General features: G+C 44.8%; 1 protein-coding gene across 1 annotated transcript in view; it reads left to right on the top strand.

Annotated features, from left to right (window-relative positions):
• The first annotated feature begins 1,762 nt into the window (after positions 1–1,762).
• LOC149470422 (vomeronasal type-2 receptor 26-like) overlaps positions 1,763–27,509 on the top strand; it is a 47,359-nt gene continuing 21,612 nt past the window's right edge. The window contains exon 1 of the mRNA XM_089664313.1: positions 1,763–2,503. Coding sequence (XP_089520439.1) covers positions 1,763–2,503 — 741 coding nt within the window. The remainder of the gene's footprint in view (positions 2,504–27,509) is intronic.

Below are 27,509 nucleotides of genomic sequence, written 5' to 3' on the forward strand. Positions count from 1 at the left end.
GGCCGAGATGTATTCTGCTACATGTCTTTGGTGAAAATAACCCAAATTAGGATGTATTATTTAGTTTGTAGGAAAGTTATAGAGTTCACAATCTATGGTATAGATCTGAATATTGATCAATCCTGAAGTACTGACAGCCAATCTAATTTCTTGAGGTCCAAGAATGTCAGAATAGTACAGATATCCCCCAAATGTCAGGATGGTACAGATATCCACCCAAATGTCAGAACGGTACAGATATCCCCCCAAATGTCAGGACAGGACAGATATCTCCCCAAATGTCAGGACAGGACAGATATCCCCCAAATGTCAGGACAGGACAGATATCCCCCAAATGTCAGGACAGGACAGATATCCCCCAAATGTCAGGACAGGACAGATATCCCCCAAATGTCAGGACAGTAGAGATATCTCCCCAAATGTCAGGACGGTACAGATATCCCCCCAAATGTCAGGACGGTACAGATATCCCCCAAATGTCAGAACAGTACAGATATCCCCCAAATGTCAGGACAGTACAGATATCCCCCAAATGTCAGGACAGTACAGATATCCCCCAAATGACCCCTATTTGCAGAGTAGACAGTCCGACGTACTTCATAAGAGGCATGGCGAGTTTTTTGAAGTTGTATTTTTTGTCATAATTTTTTGGAAAATGGAAAAATTAAAAAAATTATATTCACTATTTTGTTTTTACATACTGTCACCAGTGCAGTACAGCGTCATCATATAACTGGCATGGCGGTGATCAGGGACACTGACTGGTGATAGTATGAAAAAAAAAATATATTTTTTTTATTATTTTTTATTAATTTTTTCTTTTTTTAAAGTTTTTTTTTTCATATTTCACTATGACCAAAGTAGTGCAATGTTACCATAGTAACATTGTACTTCTTTGGGGAAGTGATCAGTATTTTTTTTTTTACACACAATTTGCTTATAGCAAAGAATTACTTTGCTATAAGCAAGCATTTACCTGAATGACATCGATTCATTCAGGGCTTTTTTTGTGTGCTTAGCTGTGATTTGGCCACAGCTAATCACATGACATGTGTATGTGATTAGCTGTGACCATTCACAGCAAGACACTAGTATACAATGGATGGCATGAATGAAGCCATCCATTGTATACAACTGTCATGTGACCTGCTGTGATTGGTCACAGCAGGTCACATGTTACTGGCAACGGGGGACGATACTCAGATCTGTCATCAGCTCCTAGACATAGAGGCCTTGTAGAAAGCACCCCTCTACCTGATCACATCTGATTGCATACTGAGTTTATCATTTTATTGCTAATAAACTCTTTTATTGCACCAGATCCATTAACTTCATCTCTTTTGCTTTTGTTTTATGGCCTGCATGCATTCCTTGTGCCGTATATTAGACAGCTGCAGGACCATATAGTGCAATTAAGGGGAATATATGGACATTGCATTGGGCCGGTAGATGCATGGATTGGAAAAGTTGTATGTTCTATGTAACCAAGTTAAATATAGTATATATCAGCGTAGTCCTATTGTTTTACAGCAGCCCTAGAGTGAGTAGCTGTTGTAGGGGAATTAAGGGCTGGATGTGAGGCTGGAGAAGGTATGTACTTCGTTTTATTAGAAAACAAAAAAATAAAGATGAGATCTTGTGTGCCATTTATATATTATATTTCTCATATTTTCGTTGTATAATAACATCCCGTTGAAATCTTTCCAAATATCTTATCCAGATCAGTTATCGAGTCGTTGACACTCCCCGTATTAATGGAAAAATGTACCCAACTTTCTTCCGTATGACACCAGACGACCGGGCCCGGTATACAGCTCTTTTTAAATTGTTGCAGCATTTTGGGTGGAATTGGGTTGGAATATTAACAGCATGGGATGGCAGTGGTGATGAAGAATCCCAAGAACTGAGTAAGATGATGAGCCAACATGGGATCTGCACAGATTATATCATTCAAATCACTGAAGGTATTGAAAGTGATATTCGGAAAATAAAGATCATTAGTGAATCAACAGCTAAAGTTGTCATAGTGTGTGGACCTTGCACAAACCTCTTTTATCATCTTACTTTCCATATACCCTCTGTTATAGGAAATATCACCTTTATTTTTCCACCATCATGGAGTAAAATAAGTAATCTGTATGACGGCAACCGAACACCAATCAACTGCAGCTTCATATTTTTATGGCCACCAATACTGGACCTAAACTATGATAATTATAGTCACGGCAACGTCTCTAGCTGTCTATATGACCCAATACTGGAAGATATGTGGATTTTATGGTATCGCTGCCTTTCCCCTAACCAATACAAAAATGACATTTTAAAACACACCTATAGGTTTTCTTTAAAATATTGTCCAGATTTAACAGATTGGTCAGAACTTTTTGCCGGTTATACACCTATACCTTCCTATGCCTACAGGGCTGTACATGTTCTGGCCAGAGCTCTACATGAAATGTACATGAAGATAAACAAATCTGAACCAAATAGATTCCAGCACATAGTAAGTTGGGTAATAAAGGTTTATATTACTATAATCCTATTGTATATGATATAAGATCCCTCTTTTGGTCTGGATGATTAGGAAAACTGAAATCACCAATTTTTGTATTGTATTGATTTGTTTTTTTTTTTTTGCTAATTGCTTTGTGTACACCATAGTAAGAGACACATTCTAATAGTCCAAATTTAAATTGTTTGAATGTAGATGGGGTTCCCTAGCAGTCCTGCAGAGTTCATGCCTGACAGCAGCTTTCCACGTCACTGGCCGAAAAGGTAGTCCTCCAGGAGATGTCAGTAGCAGGGGCGGACTGACCATTTGGCCCGGGGTCAGTAGGGGGCCCCATGAGATGCCCCTGGTACCTTTTTCATAGGCTTTTTTGAGTTTGGGCAAGGACACAGGGGGCCCCATGAGTTGTCAGTCCGCCCCTGGTCAGTAGTCAGCTATTCCTCCCTTTATCTCCACTCTCTCACTCTACGGCCCAGTCTTGTCCTCTGGCGTTCTGCACAAGCTTCTCCTCACACCTGCCTTCCAACTCTCCCAGCTCACTTCCTGTCATATATATATATATATATATATATATATATATATATATATATATATGCATGCCTCTGCCCACACGCCAGCTCCTCTGGGAAATGTAGTCTATTAATATGCTGTCTCCCAGCAAAATCCTACGGTTCAGCCTAAAAAATTCATAAAGCTTTTCACCAGAGCGCGTGCCACTGAGTTGCAGGACATTGCCACCTTGCGTCTCTTTTAACATCCTCTGAAGAACGGCAGGGTGTTACATATTTATTTATTTCTCGGAGATCTCACCTGGACCCACTCACCCAGGCCCAACGGTCGTAAAGGTGGTGGGGTTGGTCTGCTTCTGTCACTGCAGAGCACCTTCCGAGTCCTCCCAACCCCCCCTCCCTATCCTTCTCCTCCTTCGAGGCCCACTGCGTCCGACTATTCTCCCCAACCCCCCTGAAGATTGCTGTGATATACCGGCCTCCTGGATCCATACCCCGCTTCCTGGATGACTTCTCCTCCTGGCTACCCTTCTTCCTCTCCTCTGAGCTACCCACCATCATCCTTGGGGATTTCAACATCCCTGTCAACCTCGACAACCCGGACACATCCCATCTCCTCCACTTAACATCCTCCTTTACATTTGCACAGTGCATACAATCCACCACCCACTCCGACGGCAATATCCTTGATCTCGTCTTCTCCAACCGCTGCGCTCCCCACAACCTCACTAACACCCCTCTCTAACACCCCTCTCTAACACTCTCTCTGACCACAACCTGATTACCTTCTCTATCTCCTCGTCCTCCAACACCTACCCCTCCAAATGTCACACTTCTACCAGCCGTAACCTCCGCAAACTTAACCCTGCCCCCTCCACTCTGCAGCTGATCAACTCCATGACAGCATCCTCCCCCTGTCCTGCCCCGACTTGGCTATGACCGCCTACAACAATGCGCTCTCAACAGCCCTTGACTCACTAGCGCCTTTAACCACACGCAACATCAGACCCCGACTGCTCCAGCCCTGGCAGACTGATCACACCAAAACCCTCAAACGACACAGTCGTGCCCTGGAGCGACTATGGCGCAAAACCAAATCCCAACAAGCCTTCACCCGCTACAAATCTGCCTTTCACTCCTACAGCTCCTCCCTCCATGCAGCCAAACAAGCCTACTTCCTGACCCTCATCAAGGCCCTCTCCTCCAATCCTCGCCGACTCTTCTCTGCCTTCAACTCTCTACTCTCTCCACCCCCACCTCCACCCAGCACCTCACTCACTGCCCTTGAGATTGCCAATCACTTCAAAAACAAGATTGACACAATTCGCAAGGACATTGACGCAACTCACACGTCCTCTCAACCCGTCCCCTCTCACACAGCTACCCCCTCATCCCCCCTCCCCCTCGACATAACCCGCAGGGACTTCATCGCTGCTCATACTCTCTCCAACCCCCTTCACCCTCACTCAGCTACCCCCTCATCACCCCTCTCCCACGGCCCCACCACTGCTCTGACCTCCTCTTCCACCCCACCCTACATTCCTCATATTGAAGCCCCCCCAACACTCCGCACCTTTGACCTTACTACCATCGAGGAAGTCTCCAAGATCCTCTCTGATGCCCGCCTCACCACCTGCCCCCTCGACCCTATCCCCTCACAACTCCTACGACCTCCCTCCCCCTCCATCCTACGTTCCCTCACCCACATCTTCAATCTCTCCCTCTCCTCCGGCACTTTCCCCTCCCCTCTTAAACATGCACACATCACCCCCATACTTAAAAAGCCCTCCCTGGACCCCAATGACCCGAACAACCTCAGACCCATTTCCCTGCTCCCATTTACATCTAAACTCCCCGCCTATGCTCTCACCTCAACGACAACAACCTCCTCGATCCCCTACAGTCCGGCTTCCGTCCCCTACACTCCACCGAAACTGCCTTACTCAAACTCTCCAACGACCTGCTAACTGCCAAAGCTAATGGCCACTATTCAGTGCTCCTACTCCTTGACCTCTCTGCGGCCTTCGACACAGTCGACCACCCCCTCCTCCTCAAAAAACTACACTCCCTCGGCCTCAGAGATTCTGCTCTCTCCTGGCTCTCATCCTACCTGTCACAACGCTCCTTCAGCATTACCTATAATACTACCACTTCCCCCTCACTCCCCCTCTCTGTTGGGGTCCCTCAAGGCTCTGTCCTCGGGCCCCTTCTCTTCTCCATCTATACCTCCTCCCTTGGCCAACTCATACACTCTCACGGCTTCAACTACCACCTCTATGCCGATGACACACAAATCTATCTCTCAACCCCCCACCTCACCCCCTCGGTCTCAGCCCGAATCACACACCTACTGAGCGACATATCAGACTGGATGTCGCTCCACTTCCTTAAATTGAACCTCTCCAAAACCGAGTTTCTTGTCTTCCCCCCAGCCCGGACCCCACCCCCCATTGACTTCTCCGTCACATCCAACAACGCTACCATCAATCCCGCCCCGCAGGCCAGAGTACTTGGTGTCATTCTGGACTCCATCCTATCCTTCCAGCCCCAAGTCCAATCTTTAACAAACTTGTGCAGACTCCACCTCCGCAACATCGCCAAAATCCACACGTTCCTAACCCCAGAAACCACTAAACAGCTCATCCACTCCCTCATCATATCACGACTCAACTACTGCAACTCCCTCCTCACTGGCCTGCCTCGCCGCTGGCTATCCCCGCTTCAGTCCATCCTGAATACGGCTGCCAGACTCATTCACCTTTCCAACTGCTCTGTCTCCGCCACCCCCCTCTGCCAATCCCTCCACTGGCCTCCACTCAGTGTCCTCCACCCCCCTCTGCCAATCCCTCCACTGACTTCCGATTGCGCAACGGATCAAATTCAAAATCCTAACACTGACGTACAAAGCTGTCCACCATACTGCCCCGAACTACATCACTGACCTAATATCCAAGTACCGCCCAGCACGCACACTCCACTCCTCACAAGGCCTCCTCTCTAGTTCCCTGGTCTCCTCCTCCCATGCCCACCTCCAGGACTTCTCCAGGGTGTCACCCATCCTCTGGAACTCCGTGCCCCAACCCATCAGATTATCACCTACTCTCCTCTCCTTTAGGCGCATTCTGAAAACCCATCTCTTCAGGGAAGCCTACCCCACCCCCTTGCTACTGTACAGCGCTGAGCATACCCATTGGTGCTATATAAATACTGTATAATAATAATATTTATTTATTTCAGGTACTTATATACCGCCATCTATTAACGCAGCACTTTACATATATATTGTACATTCACATCAGTCCCTAACCCTCAAGGGGCGTACAATCTAAGGTCCCTAACTCACATTCATACATACACATATTATGGCCAATTTAGACAGGATCCAATTAACCTACCAGCATGTCTTTGGAGTGTGGGAGGAAACTGGAGTACCTGGAGGAAATCCACGCAGGCACAGGGAGAACATGCAAACTCCAGGCAGGTGGTGCCGTGGCTGGGATTCAAACCAATGACCCCTAGTACTGCCAGGCGGAAGTGCTAAACATTTAGCCACTGTGCTGCCCTATATACATATTTGCACTGATTATTGTATTACTGCCACTGGAGATGTCAGTGAGTCTGTTACCCAGAGTCAGTTAGTGTCAGATTGCCTGCCACCCTATCACAGCCCCATTATAAGTCGCTGATCACCACCATTAAATAAATACATATGCCTGTATTTATATATCATAGGTTTTAGATGCTTTAACTTTCGCACAAACCTTTTAACCATTAGCCGCCCGGCCAATAGCCGTTTGGCGGCTTGAAAAGCGCTGCAGCTTTCCGGGTCCACGCCATTTGGCGTGCTCCCGCACATGCGCCGTTTGCGCTATTGCAGAGCGGCGCAGCAGCGGGATCTGTCACCGCCCGTGCACCTCGGACACGGCCGATGACAGATCCGAGTACCGGCTCCCGTTGCCGGTACCATGTGACCTGCCGCGACCAATCACAGCAGGTCACATGACAGTTGTATACAATGGATGGCTTCATTCATGATGCCATCCATTGTATACTAGTGCCTAGCTGTGAATGGTCACAGCTAATCACATGCACATGTCATGTGATTAGCTGTGACCAAATCACAGCTAAGCACAAAAAAAAAAAAAAAAAAAAAAAAGCTGAATGAATCGATTTCATTCAGCTAAATGCTTGCTTATAGCAAAGTAATTCTTTGCTATAAGCAAATTGTGTAAAAAAAAAAAAAAAAAAAAATACTGATCACTTCCCCAAAGTAGTACAATGTTACTATGGTAACATTGTACTATTTTGGTCATAGTAAAATATGAAAAAAAATCTTAAAAAAAATAAAAAAAAATGTAATAAAAAATTAAATATAATAAAAAAATAAAAAAAAATTAAAAAAAAATATAATTTTTTTTTTTTTCATACTGTCACCAGTCAGTGTCCCTGTTCACCGCCATGCCAGTTATATGATGACGCTGTACTGCACTGGTGACAGTATGTAAAAAAAAAAATAGTGAAAATAATATTTTTCATTTTTTCATTTTCGGAAAAATTATGACAAAAAAATACAACTTCAAAAAACTCGCCATGCCTCTTATGAAGTACGTCCGACTGTCTACTCAGCAAAAAGGGGTCATTTGGGGATATCTGTACTATTCTGACATTCTTGGACCTCAAGAAATTAGATTGGCTGTCAGTACTTCAGGATTGATCAATATTCAGATCTATACCATAGTTTGTGAACTCTATAACTTTCCTACAAACTAAATAATACATCCTAATTTGGGTTATTTTCACCAAAGACATGTAGCAGAATACATCTCGGCCTAAATTTATGAAGAACAATTATTTATTTGTAAACTTTTATAACAGAAACAAAGAAAAATGTGTTTTTTTTTCAAAATTTTTGGTCTTTTTTTGTTAATTTAGCAAAAAATAAAAACCCCAGCGGTGATTAAATACCACCAAAAGAAAGCTCTAGTTGTGTGAAGAAAATGATAAAATTTTAGTTTGGGTACAATGTTGTATGACTGCGCAATTGTCATTCAAAGTGTGAGAGCGCTGAAACCTGAAAAATGGCCTGGGCAGGAAGGTGTAAAATTGCACGGTATTGAAACGGTTAATATACACTTACCAGGATTTTTTTTTCTATCAAAGACATGTAGCAGAATACACTTTGGTCTAAATTTATGAAGAAATTCGATTTTTTAAATATTTTTTTTATGTATTCTGTTTTATAACAGTAGAAAAATATTGTCTTTTTTCAAAAGCTTTAGGCTTTTATCATTTACATAATAAAAATAATAAAAGACCCATTGTTGATAAATACCACCGAAAGCTCCATTTGTGTGAAAAAAATTATATAATTTACATTTATTTACAATGTTGCATGACCGCACAATTGCCAGTGCTGAATAGCAACAAATGATCTGGCCATGAGGGTGAAACCTTCCGGAGTGAAAGTGTCACAAGTTAGCCTGCAGTTTCTTGCTGTGTATTCTTTGCTGCAGTGCTTTTCCTGCCCTGATCCCTTTCACATGTGTGGTTTGGCTGTGCTCACCTATGGGCATCGCCTGCTGTTTTCTGGATTTTATTTCCTTCCCTTCCATCATTTCCTGGCCCGCCCCCTTGTTTGGTTGCCTATATAAGACATGCTCAGCTCAGGCCACTTTGCCTGAGCAACTTCACAGTTCTCTGGGCACCTGGTCATTGTTGTGCATCTTGTGCCTGACTACCTGTGTACTGACCCGGCTTTGTTCACCATCTGTGCTTGTTTGCTACCCATCCTGACCTCGGCTTGTCTCCTGGATTTCCTTTTATCTCCTGCTGGTTGTAGTCTGCACAGGCAAGTGGTCTCCGCATCCTCAGCTGGACATACCTGGGGGGCCATGACCTGGTTCCAGCTTGCTGCAAGTCCATCCCCACCATCAGGGGCTCTGGTAAAGAAGCAGGCTGCTGCTTAGATTCCATGCCCTGGGGAACCCTGAGTTGGCAATCTACAAGAGCGCACTACCACAAACTCTGGACATCAAGTGCTTAAAGGATAAGTTGACCTTTAGTAACATTATATTCTGCATCCGCATTCAGGGAGTAACATGTTACCAAAACACTTGCCAGCACCCTGATCTGACCCCTATTGTGACACCCACACAGCTGCATCATTCATTTACATTTTAGTTAGTCCTGTGAATTAATGAACTACAACTACCATCTTCCATTGTGGCAGATGGCTCGTAGATCTCAATGAACTGCAAGGGCGCTGGTGAGCACTCTCGTAGTTCATTGATCTTCCTGGACTTCAGTAACTGCCTGCCTATGGGAGTTATGGACAGAGAGCTATAATGACAGTCTGCAGAAGTTTGACATTGCATCCGAAATCTACTGATCATGGGTACAATGCGTTACAGGCTCCTAAGAAAAAAAAAAAAAGTAATCAACTTTACCTTTAAATATTTTGTGCATCTAGATTATGTGCCCCTGTCTCTAGGACAAAGCCCGTAAGAGTGAAACATGTCAGAGAAGGGAGGTCCTCAGGTGTGAACAAGAGGGTGTCTTTGGTTGTCTCAAAGTTTTAGTGAGAAAGTGATGCCACCATTGTTCAGCCCTATGTGTTCTTTGAGCCGGTACAATCTGGTATTTGGGAATACAGGTGCTATAGATACATAAATGCAGAAATGTGTGACACCATGATACCTCTGCTCATCACCCCGCGCTCTACAGTGAAAACATAGCTTTGTTTGTCCACAAAATGGTGTCCATGGACATGCCCTCTCCATCACAGTATTCCTACTGGGCTTCTCCAGTGAGATCCCACCTCCAGTATACAGTACATGCAGACGGTCATTAATTAATACGACAGTTCAACAGCCATTCTTAAAGTCACCAATGACCTGCTAACCGCCAAAGCCAATGGCCACTATTCTATCCTCCTGCTCCTCGACCTCTCTCCGCGGACTTCGACACTGTTGACCACCCTCTCCTCCTTGCCAAACTGCGCTCCCTTGGCATCAAGGACGCTGCTCTCTCCTGGTTCTCCTCCTACCTTTCCCAACGCGTCACTTACAACACTGCCACCTCCCCCTCCCTCCCCCTCTCTGTCGGGGTCCCCCAAGGCTCTGTCCTCGGGCCCCTCCTCTTCTCCATCTACACCTCCTCCCTTGGCAAACTTATTCACTCTCACAGCTTCAATTACCACCTCTATGCCGACAACTCCCAAATTTACCTCCCCACCCCCCACCTCACCCCCTCAATCTCTGCCTGCTTCGCCCACTTCCTAAACGACATATCAGACTGGATGTCGCTCCATTTACTCAAACTTAACCTATCCAAAACCGAGCTCCTGGTCTTCCCCCCACCATGCACCCCCCCATCCTCTCCATCACTACTAACAACGCCACCATCTCTCCCACCCCACACCCTGGACTCCCACCTTTCCTTCCTACCCCACATCCAACTGCTATCTAGATCTTGCAGGCTTCACCTCTCCAAGATACGTACATTCCTCACCCCAGACACCACCAAACAACTCGTACACTCCCTCATCATCTCACACCTGGACTATTGTAATTCCCTTCTCACCGGCCTACCCAAACGAACACTATCCCCACTCCAGTCGATCCTAAACTCAGCGGCTAGACTCATCCACCTCACCAAGCGCTCCACATCTGCCTCCCCCACTGGCACTCCCTTCATTGGCTCCCGATTGACCAACACATCAAATTCAAGCTGCTAACTCTGACCTACAAAGCCATTCACAACGCCGTCCCAAACTACATAACTGACCTGATACCCAAATACTACCCTACCCGTGCCCTCCACTCCTCACAGGACCTCCTACTCTCTAGCTCCCTGGTCTCCTCCTCCCACACCCGATTGCAGGACTTCTCCAGGACTTCCCCGTCCTCTGGAACTCCCTACCCCAATCCATCAGACTGTCGCCTACCCTCTTCACCTTCAGGCGCACCCTGAAAACCCTCCTCTTCAGGGAAGCCTACCTCAACCTCACCTAACACCCGACCTCACCTAACAACTAACCTCCTCCACTCCTCCCGCCACTCCATCCCCCACAGCCATTTCCTCCTGTACCACCTTCCCCTCCCTCCTAGATTGTAAGCTCGAAAAAGCAGGGCCCTCGAACCCTCGTGTATTGTATTGTTACTGTCTTGTATCATGTTCTGTCCCTCTTGCTACTGTACAGTGCTGAGCATACCCATTGGTGCTATATAAATACTGTATAATAATAATTACTGCACCTCCAGGTTACTAATTAAGGGTGTGACGTGCTGCAGAGTTCACTGAGGATCACCCATTCAATGTGAAGTTATGCACACTGCAACTGGCACTATAGCAAATGCAATATTGTTGTAGTCAAAGGTACACAAATATTATATTTCAATATTTTTACTGAAATTTTTGAGAACATAACATAGAATATTCGGTTCATTGCCAAGCATGGTAATACATCATGGTATGAAATATTTACCCCACCAATCGGTTGGGGTTGATAAAGGTTTATAAAATATCAATATTAGAGGTATTCTTGATTTCGTGTTGAACCTTGGCAAAGCATATGGAGTGTTGAGGGGGTATTAAACAGGGAAGGAGGGTAGGAAGAGGAGGGGGCACACAAATATTAGAATCACATGTTCTCACATTATTAGCAGGCATTGACATTTAATTAGCAGGTGGTCCCTGTTAATTAGCTCCCTTTGTCGCCAGTGGTGTCAATATTAATTCTATTGCATGTTTTTTTAATGTGTTTTTCCATGTTCAAAAAATAACTTACAATACATTAAAATAGACAGAGAAATATTTAGAAAACAAACAAATGAAAGACGTCAATTACAGTCATGGCCAAAAATATTGGCATCTCTGCATTTCTGTCGGGTAGCGCACCAATTTGCCTATAAAATTGCTGCAATGACAAATGTTTTGGCATTCTCATATTTATTTATTTTTTTTGTATTGGTATGACACAAAAAAAGTGGAGAAACAAAAAGCAGAATCTGACACATTTCACACAAAACCCCAAAAATGGACTGGACAAAATTATTGGCATCTTCTCAAAATTATAAGCCATAAATTGCATTCCAAGTCTGTGACACTCCTGTATTTTGTAATTAAATTCACCTGTATCAATGACCAGGTGCTGACAATATAGAAATCAGACTGGCAACCAGTGAGAATGGTGGCAAATGGCCTCCACCTTTCTGTTGGGTGTCTCTGTGTGCCACATGGAGCATGGAGAAGAGAAAGAGCAGCAAAGAATTGTCTGAGGATTCGAGAACAAATATTGTTGAAAAGCATAGACAATTTCCAGGCTACTAGTCCATCTGCAGCGATCCTAATGGTCCTGTGTCCACTGTGCACAACATTGTCATAAAGGTTTACAGCCCAAGGCACTGTAGCTAATCTCCCTGGAAATGGACGAGAGAGAAAAACTGATCAAGTATTGCAACAAAGGATTGTTGGAATGGTGGATAAAGAACCTCCATCAACTTCCAGGCAAATTCATGCTGACCTTCAGGCACCGGGTACAACTGTGTCAGCTCACAGTATACATCGCCATCTGAATGAAAAGGGACACTATGGTAGGAGACCCCGGAGGACCCCACTGCTGACACAGAAACATAAAAAAATCCAGATTGGAGTTTGCCAAAACTTACCCAAGCAAGCCAAAATGCTTTGGAAGAATGTGCTGTGGACAGACAAAATAAAATGACAGCTTTTTGGTAAAGTCCATCATTCTGCTGATTTCAGAAAAAGCAATGAGGCCTTTAAAGAAAAGGATCCAGTCCCTACAGACCCACATGGGGGGGGGGGGGTCACTGATGTTTTGATTTATGAGATGGCTCAAATGGCAATGAAGAGGGAGGTCTTGACTATGTATGGGTGACTTCAACATACCTGACATTAACTGGAATTCTCAGTCTGCTATTACAGGCAAGTGCAGGGATTTAATAGGAGCACTGAATGGTCTTTCTCTAAAACAGTTAGTAAAAAGTCCAACGTGAGGTGATCCTATTCTAGACCCGGTACTGTCCAATGGGGATCAACTGTCTAATGGTGAAGTGGGAGAAAATTGGGGTTCTAGTGATCAAAATCTTTGGTTTGATAAAATATGAACTGAAAAATCATCTACAAAAGTTTTCGATTTCAAAAAGACAAATCTTGTTGAAATGGATGAATTTCTAAAAAAAAATAAATTAAAAGGTTGGAGTAAAACAGGAGTAAGTAATCAGTGGGCACTTTTAAATTCTACCATCCTGGAGGCAACTAGATTATATATCAGGCAAGTTTGTAAGAATAAACAGAAGAAAAAAAAAACAATATGGTTCACTAAAAGATAAGTAGGGACTTCCGGTTCCGGCGCCGGATGCTGTGACTAACGGGACCCGCGGCTCCCGGGAACCCGCCCGTATAACATCTGCCATCTGCCTCGGGGACCCCCGCATCTTGGCTTTGGGGTGCCTCCTCACATCCCGCGGCGGCCCCAGCATGGAGCGGTACCTTCTCCCGATGCAGTCCGGCCACGAGTCGGCTGCTGGGGCGGAGGGGTGCGGCTCTCCCCCTCCTGCAGCCAAGATGGCCGCCGAAGCTGCCTGTCACAGCATGGACACAGGCACAGAGGGAGATCACAACGTGGGAGCAGGTATGTCTGCACCTCTCCCCACCATCCTCACTGCCTCTCCACTCACATCAGGCACTGATAGCTCTTCTGAGCAATATATAAAAATAGCCCAGGCAGTTTCTTCAATTTTGCTCCCAAATATCACACAGGCTGTGGATAAGGCTGTAAGCCAGGGCATTGAACAGCTGCGAATAGATTTGGGCGAACATTCTAAACGGTTAACTGTGGCTGAGCAGCGCTTATCTGACTTAGAAGATGAAGTCCATTCCATACAAGCAGTTACGTCACAATCCAATCGTATACAGCAAAATATATTGGATAAAATCGACGATCTGGAAAATCGTTCACGTAGAAATAACTTACGCATCGTGGGTCTCCCAGAATCTTTTAATACAGGTTCTCTTCCCGATCTCTGCTCAGCACGAATCCCTGCAGCTTTGGGTCTATCCTCCTCCTGTCAGGTGGAGAGAGCTCATCGCCTGGGGCCCCCATCTAACGAACGCCGGGTACCACGTTCGGTGATTGTCCGCTATCTCAACTATGCTGATCGCATGGCGATCCTCACCTCTTTTCGTAATTCCCATTCTCTACAAATTGAGGGTCACAAATTATTAATATTTGCGGACTATTCACAGGAAGTATCACGTAAACGGAAAGCGTTTCAGCAAGTCTGCGCCACTCTTCACCAGAAAGGAATAAAATTCACATTAGCGTATCCGGCTACGTTACGTTTCAATGCACCATCCGGGGAATCCAAATCTTTCGTCCACCCTGAAGAAGCCCACCAATACCTCCAAGATCATCTAAATGACGGGGATCCGTCGACCCGTATTGCGGGCAGGAATTCTGGCCCTAGAGATCAACGTAGTCCTCGCAAAGACCCACCTAAGCGTCAACGCACAAACCCAGCGTCTTCCAAATCTCGCCCGCCTTGAAGGTATAAGAGGCCATTGGTCTCTACATATTAGCTTTAAGCTTCTCTCCTGGCCCGATTGGTACGGATGTGACTGTTTTTCATTTTTTGCTTGGTTTCTATTGCTTTCTATTGCAATGCACATACTTTCCAAAGTCTGAGTTTTATTGGTTGTTCAACTTGTAATGTTATATATATATATATTATCTGATGGTGCGGCGTTCTCTCACGCTCACCTGCTTCAACATTATTGTGTAAATCATATATCTGCTTGAATTTATACTTTCCTACTCCTGCATGTGCCTGGTTCCCTATTTCAGCGGTGCTGGGGGGGGGGAGATGCTGGAGCCGTTGATGGGAATAAATTTGAGGGAGGCCCTCTCCCATCCCAACAATTATACACTGGCCCCTGGGGCAGGCTCTTCTCCCATATACTCCCGGTCACGCTGGTATTGGTGGAAACAGCATGCGGAATGACGTGAAGTCCTGTATACTGTATTGGTATATTGTATGTTTTGACTTTTTGTTGGGCTCTATTAGGGCCCTTGATCTTGTTCTCGCCTTTCTCTCTCGCTTTTCTTTTCTTCTCCAACTTTATTTCTTGGGAGAACTCCTCCGTCCTCTGAGACCGGTTTCTAATCACCCCCAATTGTCTAGCGAAGCAGTGTTCATTATGCGTACATTTCTAATGGGTAAAATGATTCTCCTTCTATCATATCAAGCACATCAGTTAAGATGACACGTATTTTCTCTTGGAATGTCAAGGGTCTTAGGTCCCCTCACAAACGCATGGCGGTTCTCCGACATCTACGGCGCTTGCGTGCGGATATAGCTTTGCTCCAAGAAACTCACCTTACCCAATCTGACTTTATCCGCATGCGTAAACTATGGGTGGGTCATGTGTTCGGCTCCTCCTCCCTAAATAATAAAGCAGGGGTACTTATTCTTATTCACAAACGGCTTAATCCGGAATTAGTCGCTATGGATGCTGATACTGAAGGCCGTTTCATAGCAGCTCATATCAAACTCGGATCCCAAGAATTGGTTCTTACTAGTTTTTACGCACCCAATTCCCCGACGAGGCAGGTTTTCCAGGCCCTCTCTTCACGGCTGGCGGCATATGTTCACAAGCCGCTCGTCGTGGGAGGGGACTTTAATTCTGTTATGCAAGAGCAGGAGGATAAATCGCAGAATGTAGACCGTGGCCCTCGCTCCCCTCAGTTTCCCCGTCTCACACCTACTTTGCTATGTAGCTTCGCTGAAGCAATGCAATTTACCGATATATGGCGCTTAACCCATCCGGACGGCAAAGATTACACTTTCTATTCCCCTGTTCATCATTCTTTATCTAGAATAGATTATACCTTTTGTAATTCCGTTCTACTGCAACATGTTGTATCATCTACCATACATGACATAGCCATATCAGATCACTCTCCAATCTCTATTACTATAAACTTTCTAGACCCTACGCCACATCCTAGGATATGGCGTTTCCCCTCGTTTCTGGCGAATAATCAGGAGCTCTCCAAACTATTACAGGACACCTGGGCAGACTTTCAAATTACGAATGCTGTCCATGTCTCTAATCCAAATTTGTTTTGGGATGCAGGGAAGGCTGTGTTACGCGGCAAAATCATCGCTTTTACGTCCGCTTATAAAAAAAGAATTTCACGTAATTTCACTGAAGCTAGTAACCTTCTTAGACTGACTCAAAGAAAAATGGCGGACTCTAATACGCAGGACAACAGAAAAGCTTGGGCGGACGCTAAAACCCAATTTGATACCTGGGCGGCTGCTCAGGAAGCATTACATCACTCACACCTTGACTTACAATATCACAGGTTTGGTAATAAACCAGGCAAACTGCTGGCGCGCATGTGTAGGAAGCCTTTCACCCCTACGCAATTCACCTCTCTTAAAGACTCCCAGGGGGCACTTAAACAATCTCAGGAAGAGATTATATCTATTTTGGAAAACTTTTATGCAGACTTGTACGGGCCGGATCCTATTGACCAGGCACGAGCACAGTCCTTTCTGGAAAGTGTAAATTTGCCCCAAATAGATCCAATAGCACTGCAATCTCTAAATGCCCCTATTTCTCAGGCGGATATTTGTCTAGCTATTAGATCTCTAGCTAATGGTAAAGCTCCAGGTCCAGATGGGTACACCTCTGAATTTTTTAAACTAATGGACAAAACTCTGTCTCCTACTCTCCAGCTAGTTTATCAGTCCATCCAGGAGAGCGGGGTATATCTCCCATCGGCTTCGCAAGCCCACATTAAACTAATAGCAAAAAAAGGTAAAGACCCTTCTGATCCTGGATCGTATCGTCCCATTTCCCTCCTTAACCTAGATGCAAAGATCCTTTCTAAGATCATAGCTAACCGTTTGGCCATTATTTTACCCTCTATCATTCACCCTTCTCAAGCAGGTTTTATAAAGGGTCGATGGGCCACGTCTAATATCCGCAAAGTGCTTACAGTTCTGCATCAGGCTAAAAATAACCCCCTTCAGGATTTAGCGATTATTTCTCTCGATGCTGAAAAAGCCTTTGATAACGTTAGTTTTCAATGGCTTCAACTAGTACTCTCTAAATTCGGCTTTTCCGGTTCGTTTATACAGTTAATTCAGGCTATGTATTCTGCCCCAACGGCTCAGATAGTAGCCGCGGGAAAAATATCTAACTCTTTTCTACTACATAAAGGAACAAGGCAAGGCTGTCCACTATCTCCCTTGCTTTTCAATTTAGCATTGGAACCCTTAGCCCGCTTCCTGCTTTTTCAGTCACAACTTCATGGCGTTCAAGTTGCTCAACAAGACCTTCGCCTAGCTTTATTTGCGGACGACATAATAATATTCACATCCAACCCGTCACTAGATCTGCCATATATTCAGAAAGTTTTTGCAGACTTTCGGTGTTGCTCGGGTCTTCGTATTAATTTTGCAAAAAGTGAGGTCCTTCCCCTATACCACGCCCGACTTCCAGATTGGGCCTGCGACTCCCTCTTTAAAATCAATACACGTTACATTACCTATCTGGGTATCAAAATTGGGAAATTGGCTTCGTCCCTTTATTCTCTTAACTTTTCGCCAGTTATTCAAAAAATTTTAGCGGAATTGGAAGTGTGGAAAGACCTGCCATTATCCCTCATGGGTAGAGCCCATCTCTTCAAGATGACAAGCTTTCCGAAGCTTTTATACCCTCTCCAAACTATCCCTCTTCTGCTCAAACGCACGGATATAGTCAAGTTAAACAAGGGGATTTCCAGTTTCCTATGGAGAGGGCGTCGCCCGCGTATAGCTATACACAAGCTGTTTCTCCCTAGATGTGAGGGCGGCCTGGGCCTCCCCAACATCCGGCTCTATAATTTATCTTGTATTTTACGGGTGTGTATAGATTGGTTATCCCAAGCGTCCATGTTCTCCAATTACCTACTTGAATCAGCCATGGTGAGTCCGTTCGACCTGTCGGCCCTATTACATTCTAACTCCAACTCAATACCGGTTCATCTTAAACATAATCCACTCATACGGGATACACTCTTCACTTGGAGGGAGGTCAGACGTAGACTAGGAGTTTCTCCCTGGATATCTCGCTTTCTTCCCATACATCACAATCCTTCCTTCTCTGTCTCTCAACAACATGCAGCCTACGATTTGTGGTATAACCAGGGTCTTAGACTTGTGAACCAATTGTATGATGGTGCATCAGGTTCTCCCCTTTCGTTTCAACAAATTCTTGGCTCGTTTGAACTACCTTCCCATCATTTTTTGTATATTTTACAAGTGAGGAATTTTGTGAAATCCATAGCTCAGGATAAGTCCACCCGTTTTTGCACGACTATGATAGAGGTTCTTGTGAGGAACCAGAAGTATAACATATCTAACATATATAATCAATTGTCCTTGCAATATGCTACACCGTTGGACTCCTCTACCTCCATCAAAACATGGTTGCGGGACTTCGACAATGTTTTCACTGCGGAACAAATACTTGCAGGCTTTAACACTACCTGTGCGTTCAACACGAACGAATTTTGGCGGGAGCAGCAATTTAAAATTATGCATCATGCCTATATGCCTTGTTTGTACTCAAGATCGGACCCAACGATCTCTGCGTGTCCGCTTTGTGGCTCATATAAGCCATCCCTCCACCACAGGTTTTGGAGTTGTCCCTCGATCTCTAATTTCTGGTCCCAACTCTTGAACTTTATACTCTTCGTTACTGCTCTCCCGCTACCTAGAGACCCACTGCTCCTTCTTTTTGGAAACCTGGATGTTCCCGTAACTGTTGCTTCACATCAGCACATTGCTCTGCTCAGAACTGCCAAACCGTGGCTCTCCACCTGCCTGATGGCAGCGAGAAGGTCAATTTTAAAAAAATGGGCCTCCAACTGCCCGCCAACCATTTCGGATGTCAAATTGGACTTACACTCTCTACTCCGTTTGGAGCGGCTCAGCATTCATAACTCCCCATCTACTCCAGGAGAGGAAAAGTTCAACCGCAAGTGGGGACAATATGTTTCAAGAATACTCCCTTCCTCGGAGTCTCAGCACCCCTCACATGGATTTCTAGCCTGGTCCTAATGTAGCCTCTGGGATATTCCTGATGCATTATGTATTGCTCGTATTAGGGGTAATCTGACTGTTTGAATTATACTTTCTGGGCCTTCTTGGACCTTTGACAATCTACCCTCCTTCCACTTTGGATTCAGTTTTCACTTTTCTTCTACTCTCTTTCTTTCACAACTTCGCTTCTTTGATGACTCTTCGGGAACTGTCCCCATACTAGCCCATCTACACCTCCACACACTGTCGAGCTGTTTCTTGCTACTGACATGTTCTTCCGGTCATCTGGCCTCTGAACCTAGGTAATACATTCCTAAGTCTTCTACCTCTCCCTCTCCCTCTTTTCTTTCTTTCTTTCTTTCTTTCTTTCTTTCTTTCTTTCTTTCTTTCTTTCTTTATCTTTGTCTTTCATGATGGTCTATTTCTTTCTAGACTTGTTTTCTCAATTTTCTTTCTCCTTATTTCCCTACGGTCTAATCTCTATTCTTTATTCTATGTTTTCTGTTTTTGTTCCCACTTCCTATCCATATGCACGTTGACCCTCCTCCTGGTCATTTGACTATTGGCTAACATGGAATATATCTGCTTGTCTCTCTAGAATTATACCTTTGCATGTTTTGACTCGTATCTTCTTAACAACCTGGATACATTACTCCTAAGCCCTTACATTTCGACACTTCGTGCGATGTCTCCCTTTCCATAAGTAAATCTTTTATTTCTACACATCTTTGTTTTTCTCTTTGTCTCTCTTGGGGCTTTTGCATATTCGTTATGAGAACAATTGGTATTTTTAGATTTTGTTACCTGCTTTGACATGTTGCTACGCTACGTATACTGTATAACTTTTATCGTTGGTTCATGTGTGTATAAGATAAAACCTAATAAAGTCTCTTTTAAAAAAAAAAAAAGATAAGTAGGATAAAGAAGAAAAAAAACTCAGCATGTCGGAGATTCCAGGAAACAGGAGGCGTAGCTGACAGAGAAGAGTAAGAACAGATAAAAGGAGGCCAAACACATTATCAGCGCTGTCAAAGCACAGAAAGAGGAAGAAATTGCTAAATCTATTAAGAAAGGAGATGAAACCATTTTTAGATACATTAGTGATAGAAAAAAATTTGATGGGATCACAAAAATCAAAACTGGGCACAACACTTATGTTAAGGGAGATCTGGATGTAGAAAATCACTTAAACGACTACTTTTGTTCAGTCTTCTCATAAATATATTATACTAGCAATAGTACGTTGGGAAATCATATTGGTTCTAGTAATGATGGAACATTTTTAGGATTTCCTGAGACGAGGTAGCAGAGGAACTGGTTTGGTTAAAGATTAATAAAGCAATGGGCCCTGATGGATCATCCCAGAGTTCTAAGAGAACGTTGAGGTCTAGTTGCTGGACTATTAAATGATCTTTTTAATAAATCTCTTCTAAAAAGGAGAAGTTCCCCATGACTGGCAGACAGCTAATGTTGTACCTATCCACAAGAAGGGCAGCATGGTAGAAACCGGCAATTACAGGCCAGTGAGTTTAACATTTTTTCACAACTTCCTATAGCTTTTTGTAGCACACCCGTGGGTGTTAGCAATATATTGGTATATGATGTGGGTTTCACAGCTCTTACCTGGACTGACGACACAGCAGAATCCAATGAAACACACACTGGCTTTAAGAGATAAAATTTCCCTGGGGGATTTATTCCATCTAGAAACAGGGTGCAAATATCACCTATGACTCTAAGCGTAGTGAATCTTAGTAACCGTATTGGATAATCATGTATATTAACTTATGTCCATAAGATGTCCTATACCAAACACATATATTAACAAGTATAAACGTTACTGCATAAAATAGTTACCAGCACTTAACTATAATGAGTGCCAAACATTCCCCTTGTTTCCTGATATCTGACCAGAACAAAAGTTCTGCAGTCTCTAGATGGGGCCCGTTGGAGCTCTTTTTAACATAGGTGAACTGTTAGACATTTTTGTAGGATTTTGTGAAGAAATCAGCCACATTCTGTTTTTGGAAAATATAGTAGCAATCCTGGGTAAATGGCTTGTTCTCACTTCAGCACATATCTCTCATTTAGGGATTTCTCTGTAATTTCACGGTCTCCGATATATGTATTCAGACTTTGCAGACAACCGAGGGAGACGACACACACTTTACTAGTCTCTGGTGCTGGTAAAATCAATACAGCGACTTGGCGGAAAATTCCACTGGGTATCTCTCTCTGTGTCAGTGTGTCTCTAAAATGGCGACTCAGCAGAGTACCACCGACCTCATGGAGGGAGTTGCAGACAGCAGTACTCACGTCCTATATGATCTTTCACTCAGTTCAACTGTTCAGCCTCCTCTCAGTCCTCTAAGATCCTGCAGCGCTGTCTCTTGTGTCCAACAATGACAACGGGTTCCTCTTTTCGCCAGCCCTTCCGCACTGACCTTCACCTACCCTCTCCAAAATGTCTCTCCCTCTTTTTCCTGTGTCCTCCCTCCTAGACTTCCTGTGCCAAACCAATCATAGAGCTGGATCTGGAACTGTTGCTAGTGGCATCTTGTGGCCGAATAAGATATTGCATCAAATTCACATACAGTACTATAATGTCTGCAGTTCTATTATTAGTAATAAGTGGTTGTTACATTTTGCATAGTACCGTACGTTCCATCACACTGTTATGTGGAGGGACATCTTCAACTTGCCTAGCAGTCCACCTTTAATACACCAAATTACCAGGCAGCAACCCAGCAGTGAACATTGAAACAATTTTCAATATTACCAACAAACACTGTATCAAACTCTTTCAACAATGACCATTTTTGTCTAGTGCAGCCTGCCATACCAATTAGTAGTACTCCACAGTACCTGTTCGTCCAACCGACCAGGACCCCTCAAGGTAAATAGCACAAGTAAATAACATGTTTGTTATTATAAAGGGAACCTAGAATCCACACCTAAATCCTTAAGGATATGGGGAGGTTGAAGCTATAGAGGTTGTGTTTCTTAAAGGGGCCTCTTCCCAGCTGGAGGTAGCCTTGTCGTCAGCTGCCACCATAGCCTGGTGCTCTCTATGAATGTTGCTTTGCACCATTTCTACTATAATCCTATCATACCCATCTAGCTTTGAACCTTTTCACAATCTTGCCAGATACTTTGTCTGTTTGCCACACCGTATCTTTAAACAAATTCCATTACTACATTTTCCATATTGTAAGTCTGTGTTTAACCCACCAGTATTTCATCAATGGCAGACTGCTATAATATAGTCTCATTGTTATGAGTTTCTGGGTCTTCCAAAAACACAGAAAAACTTAATTTGGGAAAATACTCTTACCCGACAGGGTGGCCCACGGTTGTTTGGGTAATCTTTGGCTCTAACACATCAAGCTCCTTGGGACGCCTCTGCTGTCTTAACCTCTTCACGCCGTCCGAATGCAAATGTGCGGCCTCCCGACGTCTGGGCCTAGCTGCCGAGCGGCCACACATTAACATTAGCGTTCTATTAAAAAAGAACACATGTGCTGAGAGCGCGCACCCTGCATGCTCCCAGCATACATGCCCGGTACTCGCAGAAAGGTCCCGATCTCCTCTTTCGATCGGGACCTTTCCCAATCATGTGATGGCGTGTCACGGTGGTCACATGACCCTAAACCCCGCCTCGCCTCCCGGCTTCTTAAACTCTTAAAGGGCCGGGAGGCACTGGTGTGAAGGGGTTAAACGCGGTTGCCAGGGGAGATAATACATCTTACACAGGTATATTCCCAGTAGCGGCAAACTTTGACATTTTTATGATCAGTAATCCATATCACATATGCACCAGCATCTTTAACTCTTGCATCCTCACTATAGAGAACATTGTAAGGAGGCAAGTGTCTCTCAAGGTAACATTCAGTGGGTCTCCCAATCGGGGTCACTCTCACGTCAGTGGACAGTCTCACAATCATTGTCTTTAATCACTGCATTAGCAATTCCAGCATTTGAGTCATGAGCAAGAGTTTTCTCCATCAACATACATTTTCTCCATCCTGAAAATTGTATGTTAGTACAAATAAAAAAAAGTATCACGGACAGTACTCAATTGTTTCTGTTGCAAGTGCACTAATACGGCTACAATCACCTCCATCAACATAGTAGGCCTCACCATTTTCATTTGAGTGTGTTGGATCTGGAACTAATCTGCTATGTCCTGTGCTTTACTTGTACCTGCCATTTCACCCAGGCGGCTAAAGAGTGAAACTACAGCAGGCATCTCAGGCTCTTTGACAGCCCATGTAGGCTCAAAAGTAACTTCCTCGGTGTTGCCGGGGCATGAAAGACAGTCATTTTATATATGAGACTGGGCTTGCAGGTAAAGCCTCTTGCCTAGCAATTTTATCTCCAGCCATATTCCAAAACCTGGGTCTAGTCATGATATCCTGCCCCATCTGATCACATTCCAAGCATGGTACCGGATGACGTTTCACCAACAAGTTTCCCTCCTGGTGTCTCCCAACAAGTAGAGTGGGATGCTGAGTCACATTTCCCCCGATACTCCTCCTTCCTGGCAACCCACTTTCTGTTGTTGCAATCGGAGATGGCTCTCTCTCAGCTGAACCTTGCTGGCTCTTTCAAGCATGCTGAATTCTTTCTTTTCCTCTTTACTTTGCCTCCATCATCTGTAGGCAACATCTTTACCATACAGTCAGCAGGCCTGACCTCACCAGCATTCCTACGGGGAACCACACTCCTCTTACACTTCTGGTCAGCCTCTTGCTCTTTCCTGGCACTCCGAGCAGGCTTCCCAAATGCAGACACAGGTCATGTCTGGCCATGTCACATTGTGCTGTAAGTTGTAGCAAAAGACATTTGGAGACAGCATGCCCCCACTCATTGCACTACAAACAACACCCTTGCCTCAGTGTCTTGCCTGGGTTTCCCACACTAAATCGTCTTGCAAGCTGTACATTGATAGCTGGTCTACCTGCACCTGCATTGTCAAGGGAAACAGCATTGGATATGGACAGCCACTGGCATTGAGAGTTGACCTGACACTATCCCACTCAGACTGGTTCTCACATATGGTGGAGGGTTCCATTGAACAGATATGGAGTTTCCGCTGAAAAGTGAATGTTATACAAGTTATGATCTGCATTTCTGAGCATAAGAGAGCACAGTCTGTACAGATGGGGAGGACCTGCAGGAAAGAAACTAGGAGCCCTTAAAGAGACAGTGCTCCATTTTTGTTGTTGAATTGTGCAAAAGTGCTTTGGAGTGACTGCAGTGATGGGGTGTTCAGATAGAAAGGACTACTTTAAAGAGATGAGAGAATTCTGTGGCTGGAGGGGGTGTCTTCCCCTGTTCAAACCCACAAGTGGCCATCACAAGAATCATCTGACAAATAACTCTACACTTGGGTTGGGTCTGAGTTGGAAACTTATTGGATTTATTTTTGTGTACCCCAAGAAAGAGGTGTAGGAGTGTGAGTGTGAATGTGTACCCCAAGAAAGAGGTGTAGGAGTGTGAGTGTGAATGTGTACCCCAAGAAAGAGGTGTAGGAGTGTGAGTAGATTCAAGTGATTCCTTGTTATCATAGACTGGAGACATCATTTTCTGTTAAGCATGAGGATTTAGAAAAAGATCCTAGAATTTTTCATGAATGTAACTATTGAGCAAGAAAGTTTTGGGAGTGGTATAGCAGATCCCTGAAGAAGCCGCGTGACTCGTGGCGTAACGCGCAGGACGGAAACTTGTGAGGTCTTTTCTGGTGTGTGCAGGAGCCGCCATCTTTGTTTACCCTGTTTTTACCTTAACCACTTCCCGACCAGCTGTTGTATATAAACAGCCGGACGGTGGCAGTGCAGGGTCAGGTGGGCGTTTATAAATGGCCTCCCCGCACCCTGCTTATGCACGCTCCCTGGGAGCGCACAGCACTGCAATCCGGTGCCCGCTGTGTCCTCCGGACACAGTGAAACACCGATCATCGGACGCGACCTCTGTACGAGGTCCTGATCATGTGATCACTGATTGGCCAATCAGTGATCACATGCAAAGTATACAAAAAACACTCCTATTGAATGCTCTCAGTCTGGATAGGCTTTTCTCCTACAGATACTACTGACATTAACTCTAGTTCAAAATCACAACTGGAATATAAAAAGAAATCCATTATGTTTCCAACTCAGACATAACCCAAGTGTAGAGTTATTTGTCAGATGAATGGTGGAGGAGATAGAGAATATGGCCTTAGGATCAGGGGTGAACTGACAACTCATGGGGCCCCGGGGCAATAGGGGATCATGGAGCCCCTGTGTTCTTGCCCAAACTAAAAAAAAGCCTATGAAAAAGGTACCAGGGGCATCTCATGGGGCCCCCTACTGACCCCGGGCCCTCGGGCAGTGCCCGAGTTTCCAAATGGTCAGTCCACCCCTGCTTAGGATCTATCACATGAAATTTGACAGTTGAACAGTATCAAGCCCTTAGAAGTCTAAAAGAGAGGAACGGTCCAGCTATAAAACCCTCAGACAATGGCGATACCATTGTGGTAATGAACAATACATAAAGATGGGTTTGAAAATTCTTAATAACAATCAGTGCCAATCACTTCATATGACGCTTTCTCTGTCCTCTGCTTATCTCTTAGTGTTAATAGCCTGAGTCTAATAGAAAAATCTTCCAAATATATACACTGTGTTGCCAGAAGTATTGGGCCAGCCCTCCAAATCATGTGATTCAGGTGTTCCAATCCCCTCCCAATCATGTGATTCAGGTGTTCCAATCCCCTCCATGGACACAGGTGTATACAATCAAGCCCCTAGGCATGCAGACTGCTTCCACAAACATTGGTGAAAGAATGGGTCGCTTTCAGGAGCTCAGTGACTCCAAGCGTGGTCCCGTGATAGGTGGCCACCTGGGCAATAAGTCCATCCGTGACATTTCCTGGCTACTAAATATTCCACGCTCAACTGTTAGTGGGATTATAACAAAGTGGAAGCAACTGGGAACAACAGCCACCAAGTGGTAGGCTACGTCACATGACAGGGCGGGGTCAGCGCATGCTGAAGGCACCAACTGTCTGCAGAGTCAATGGCTAAAGATCTCCAAACTTCATGTGACCTTCAGATGAGCCCAATAACAGTGCGTAGAGAGCTTCATGGAATGGGTTTCCATGGCCGAGCAGCTGCATCCAAGCCTTACATCACCAAATGCAATGCAAAGCATCACATGCCATGGTGTAAAGCACGCTGCCACTGGATTCTGTTCTCTGGAGTGACCAATCACGCTTCTCTGTCTGACAATTCGATGGATGTGTCTATGTTTGGCAGTTGCCATGAGAACGGTACTTGCCTGACTGCATTGTGCCAAGTGTAAAGTTTTTGGTGGAGGGGGGATTATGGTGTGGGATTGTTTTTCAGGGGTTGGGCTTGGCCCCCTAGTTCCAGTGAAGGGAACTCTTAGGCTAGGTTCACACCTATGCAGGTTGCATTTGAGCCATTTCTGCATTGCGTTTTTGCACATTTTTGATATTTTGATGCATTGTTTATGCGTTTTGCATTTTTTCTTTTTTTTTTCTTATTCTTGTAGCTAGGCATATTTAAAATAAAAATGCAGTAAAAACACACTCCATGCTTTTCTTCAGCGTTTCCATTGAAGTCTATAGAACCAAAAATGCTACTTTTTGGACAATTTCATGCTCCCAACTTTGTGGGAGCAGTTTGGGGATGGCCCCTTCCTGTTCCAACATGACTGCCCACCAGTGCACAAAGCAAGGTCCATAAAGACATGGAGGAGCCAGTTTGGGGTGGAGGAACTTGACTGTCCTGCACAGAGTCCAGACCTCAACCCCATAGAACACCTTTGGGATGAATTAGAGCGGAGACTGCGAGCCAGGCCTCCTCCCCCGACATCAGTGCCTGACCTGACAAATGTGCTTCTGGAAGAATGGTCCAACCTTCCCATAGACACCCTCCTAAACCTTGTGGACGGCCTTCCCAGAAGAGTTGAAGCTGTTATAGCTGCAAAGGGCGGGGCCAACTCAGTATTGAACCCTACGGACTAAGACTGGGAGGCCATTAAAGGTCATGTGCGTGGAAAGGGCGGGGCCAACTCAATATTGAACCCTACGGACTAAGACTGGGGGGCCATTAATGGTCATGTGCGTGGAAAGGACGGGGCCAACTCAATATTGAACCCTACGGACTAAGACTGGGGGGCCATTAAAGGTCATGTGCGTGGGAAGGGCGGGGCCAACTCAATATTGAACCATACGGACTAAGACTGGGATGCCATTAAAGTTCATGTGCGTGGAAAGGGCGGGGCCAGCTCAATATTGAACCCTACGGACTAAGACTGGGGGGCCATTGAAGGTCATGTGCGTGGGAAGGACGGGGCCGACTC

This window comes from Staurois parvus, unplaced genomic scaffold (genome assembly GCF_062004578.1).
Source record: "Staurois parvus isolate SC_StPar_1 unplaced genomic scaffold, SC_StPar_1.0 ptg000046l, whole genome shotgun sequence".
NCBI lineage: Eukaryota > Metazoa > Chordata > Amphibia > Anura > Ranidae > Staurois > Staurois parvus.